The 5,000-nt window shown below is 35.2% G+C and overlaps 1 protein-coding gene across 1 annotated transcript in view; it reads right to left on the minus strand.

Moving 5' to 3' along the window:
• Nucleotides 1-120: 120 nt before the first annotated feature.
• The window catches only part of cenpx (centromere protein X), an 11,467-nt gene continuing 6,587 nt past the window's right edge, over nucleotides 121-5,000 (minus strand). The window contains exons 4-5 of the mRNA XM_053646906.1: nucleotides 2,687-2,775; nucleotides 121-467 (exon numbers count right to left, since the gene is read on the minus strand). Of these exons, the coding sequence (XP_053502881.1) occupies nucleotides 453-467; nucleotides 2,687-2,775 (104 nt within the window). The 3' untranslated portion in view covers nucleotides 121-452. The remainder of the gene's footprint in view (nucleotides 468-2,686; nucleotides 2,776-5,000) is intronic.

Genomic DNA, 5,000 nt, shown 5'->3' on the forward strand with positions numbered 1-5,000 from the left:
TGCCATGTATTCTCAAACCTCATCAGGCATTATAGGAGAAGACTCAGAGCTGTAATCTTGGCAAAAGGAGGTAGCACAAAGTATTGACTAAAGGGTGACAATAATTGTTGCACACCTATATTTAACAAAGATATATTTTTGGATAACCCTGTTTATTGTTTGATATCCATATATAAACAAACAAACAAACATGAATATATATTCACAAATAAGTAATAAATAATTCACAAACTGTGGCAAAATATGCTACAACATCTTTGACAAAAATGACTGATGAGATTAGGTAGACGAGGACTTGCATAACAATTATTGTTTATATACAGATATATTGCTTATATACAGCAACTGTGCAAAATGCTTTTGCATCTATTGTGGAAGTGTTTGGTCCCAAAATCCAGGTTGTCTGGTTGATCCCAAAAGTCCAGGCTATATCAACGTTGGCCAGATGGGAATCAGAAATCCAAAAGCTGCAAGGAGATTTTAGATTCATGTGATTTTGATTCAAGGTTCAACATGAAACAAAATAAACACTGGAAAGGCAGATGACATGCAAGGTATCAGTATTTTCTTAATTGTACCACAATGATGATGAACTCTTTAAAGTGACTGGTCAGAAGCTCTTGATTAATTTTCTGTAACAGTAGCTCTGACAATAGTTGTGGCTGTGAGGCACACAGATTTACAATAACACATCCACACTAATATGTTGTTGTTTCTATTGTAACACCTATACAGGACATGTATGGTGGACCCTCAACATAATTGAAGACTAATAAAAAATATAATTTAAAGGTGTGCTGTTATTTAACATTAAAAAATATAATTGTTGATTATACCAAATTGTTATTTTGTTTAAAAGATCTTATTTTTTCGATTTAGTACTGCCCCTCAGCAGCTAAGTAAGGTATTTACATGTCTCCCAGAAGGCAAAATAAAAAATAAAAAAAATTGTTGATTCCTGTTGCCAGCTTACCTTTCTGTTTGAGATCAAGCCACCTCTCTCACTTTTTTTTTTCCCCTCCCCCCATTCAATCTGATATGTCGCCTAAACGCCTTTACGTTCATTCAGTTCATTCAGGCCCTTTCTATGGTAGGGAAAACCCTGGTTACAGGGACTGATAAATGCAAATGTAAATGCAGATCCACCTTTTCTGATAACATTTATAAAAAAAAAAAAATAATAAAAAAACAAACTTATTTTTACTCAGGTTTTATGCATATGGTGGTGTGGATTTTATTTATTCATTTATTTATTTATTTACATAAGTACAGTTTTACTAAAATTAGATTAAAAAAAATTGCAAAACCTCACCTTGCTTACAGTATCATAATATACTGAATCGTAACCACTGTAACGTAATACATATTGTATCGCCTGATTCTTGCCAATACACAGCCCAAGTGAGGTATGTAATTGCGATAGAAATTTTACGTCATAAAGCCGGGGTGTATTAAATATCCAATGTTTGCGCCCAGAAGGTAGCGAGAATGGAAGATGGCATAAAGTTACCAGGGAATGATTGGATAAAAGGAGAGGTCAAATGTTAACGTCATCAATAAATGGAATGAAAAAGGGCAATATAAGCAAATAATCAATGCATGAATAACTCTTGTGGCAAGCTGAAAAAAGAGTAATCCCTAATACAATCATTTCTCAATTGCCATATATCACATATGTTTATTTGTTTTATAAAATCAATAAGCATATTAGAAGGGGCTGAATCAGACAGAGAAACATAAGACCTGTCCAATGCGGGATTTTGCACAGCGTTTAAATCGCCATCCATCATAAGGTGGTATTCATTGAAACTCAGTATAGTACGAACAAGTTCTCGTGTTCGTTCAGCAAATATACCAAAATGAAGGCGCATTTGAGTAAGTCCATGTTCTGAGAACATAGGCAATACAGCCAGCTGTGTTGCAGCCAGAAAAGGGAAGGGGTTGAGCTACCAATATCAAAATGAAAATTCTTTAAAGATGAAGAGGAAACTATCTTGAAATATTTATTCAGAACATGATGTTCTTTAAACTCCTGATCAGTAATAGTTTATTTGCAATAAGTGCATTAGATGCAAGTGATCTAATATTTAACAATTCAATATGATCTAATTTTATGTTAATGTCTTGGTACCAATATTTGGACATCTGAAGCAAGTCCTGCAAGTATGCTCATATTAACTGCACAGTGGCTCAACAAAAAAATGGTTATTAAAGAAAGCAATTGGCAAGATAAAATTGAATGTTTTCAGATGTGGAAAATATCCAAGGAGAAAGATCACATTGTAACACCCAAAAAAGAAAGTTCAAATAACAGATAAAGGTTAAATATCTTTTCCTCCATATTTTAGTGCACATAATATTGCAAGCTGTATATATTGGACTTCTGAAGTATAACTGAAACTACTAGAATTTCCTCCGTCCACATTTCCATTTGCACTTTTTCTGGACAGTAGCGCCAAAGATTGAACAGGTGTAGCGAAGTGAAAATTTTGGTTCAATGTTGCATTAGAACGTCCAGCTTGCCAATCAACAACAGAGGTTGTATTCCACACTCCGAATCCATTTGTATCTCTCCAAAGAACCAAAGCAATGAAAATTGCTGACAACAAATGTCACCTCTCAAAATGTATAGCCACACTTTTTTGTGTCCAACATTAGGAATTAATTTTTCATCTGAAACACTCACCAGTTGAGGCAAAATTTTCTCAACATGTTCCAAATCCACACCAACACAGTCTTCATTCTCTGCCTGTTTTATTGCTCTGCGTGTTGCTTCTGAAATTTTGAGATGTTAACATGTTAAAAACATCTGTTTGATGGAATGACTCATGACCATCTTGAAAAAACATTAACCTCATATCCACTAAAAACACTAAACTGAAGATTGGTCACTCTATTCTAGGGATGTCATGAGGACCAATATTCGGTACCAACATTCTTAAAACGTGACAGTACTTGTTTTTCTGCAGTAGCCTTAGTACCGTTTGTTACAAAAGTACCAAAAGTACCGAGGTTGCAATTCTTCCAGACCTGATGGGGGAGCAAATTCGCGCAAGTGTTTTAGTCGGTCCAGAAGTGGTGAAGAAGAAGAGGAACACCTACAAGCACACGGGAAAAACTACAAAAGTTTAGCTTAGCTTAACAAGTTTAGCTCCGCCCCAACTCATTGAGAGGAAAGCTAGTATCGGTTTTCCAGTGGGCAACCGATGCCATCGTTCATTTCAAACAAAGCGAGGAAACGCCTGGAATTTGGCGAAGCACCTGAAAGATGGTCCTATATTATATTTGTTTGAGGCAGCTGGCATTGTAGTTATGAAACCAGCTAACCTCATGCTCCATGTAATGTTTGCTATGGCCAGTTATTTGTTAACGACGCTAACGCATTGCGATGTTATAAACTACCTCCTAATGGGCCACCATGCATCTCCATTCAGCCCGTGTCCCGTCAGCTAAATGTATCTACGGTCACTAATAATTATTCAAATGTTCATACTTTTAATAAATCTTTCTGGCCTGCCACTATATCAGTGAATTTAAACTAACGCTTACATTCAGAGTATAAGGTGTGCGTGTGTGTGTGTGCACGCATTTAGGAGTGCACCTCCGGAGACTCATTGTCAGACAGTGTTTGATAACTAAAATACCCCCCTCTCTCAACAATGACAAGAAATTATGAGAATAGAGCCATCAAAGCATCAAAAATTAATAATAAAAAAATTAATAGAAAGAAAGAGTATTACAGTAAAATATGTTTACTGTAGAAATATTACACATATGAGAATATTAAGCAAGAGTTGATTGCTCTTTTTAATTTCATATAAATTTACTGGTTACAAAATAAGTCTGTAAAATCTGACAAGTATAAAAACAGATACAACCTTATTAAAAATATGAATTATATACATTTTTACTTTGATTACCAAAGGGTCTGTAAATCTGACACAAAAAGATGACCTACAAAATATTTTTTCAAAATTCTGAAGAGAAAGAACATTTGTGTACTCATTTAAACATAGCATATCAGCCTTGCAATTAGAGACAGCATTTTCATTTATTGGCATTTTTTCCACAGCCAGTAAACTGGTAGAACATTTCCTGTCTATTAACAACCGGTAAAGATACCCTGTATTTACATATATTATATTATGTTACATAATAATGGTCTTAATCGAAAACTCAACTAATACAAAAAATAATAATAAATGACTCTCATAAAGAGCGTCTATGGATGAAGCCATGTCTGCAGAACTGCCACTCACTGTAATTTTTTTTTTTTTTAATTGCACCATTCTGAGCAAATTCTAGAGACTGCTGTGCGTGAAAATCCTGGTTGATTAGCAGTTATAGAAATACACAAACCAGCCTGTCTGGCACCAACAATCATGCCACAGGCAAAATAAGTGAGAAATCCCATTTTTCCCGCCATCCTGATTGTTGCTGTGTACATTTCTTGAAGCTGCTGGCCTGTATCTGCATGATTTTATGCATGGCACTGCTGCCACACAATTGGCTAATTAAATTATTGCATGAATGAGTAGATGTACAGGTATTCCCAAATAAATGCTCGGCGAGTGTATACTTATTCAGTGGTGCTTGAAAAAGTTTGCGAACCCTTTAGAATTTCCTGTATTTCTGCATAAATATGACTTAAAACATCAGCGAAGTCCTAAAAGCTGATAAATGACCAAGTATAATATTTTGTCTCATTTGTTTGTGTGCTATTTATTTATTAAAGAAAATGATCCAATGTTACATATCCGTGAGAGGCAAAAGTATGAACCTTTGCTTTCAGTATCTGGTGTGACCCCCTTGTGCAGCAAGAACTGCAACTAAAAGTTTTCAGTAACTGTTGATCAGTCCTGCACATCAACTTGGAGGAATTTTAGCCCAATCCTCAGTACAGAACAGCTTCAACTCTGGGATATTGGTGGCTTTCCGCAGACATTACTATTGGATTAATTTTATTCTACTTTAAACAAGTTGTTGGTAGAACAACTTGT

This window comes from Ictalurus furcatus, chromosome 2 (genome assembly GCF_023375685.1).
Source record: "Ictalurus furcatus strain D&B chromosome 2, Billie_1.0, whole genome shotgun sequence".
Classification (NCBI taxonomy): Eukaryota; Metazoa; Chordata; class Actinopteri; order Siluriformes; family Ictaluridae; genus Ictalurus; species Ictalurus furcatus.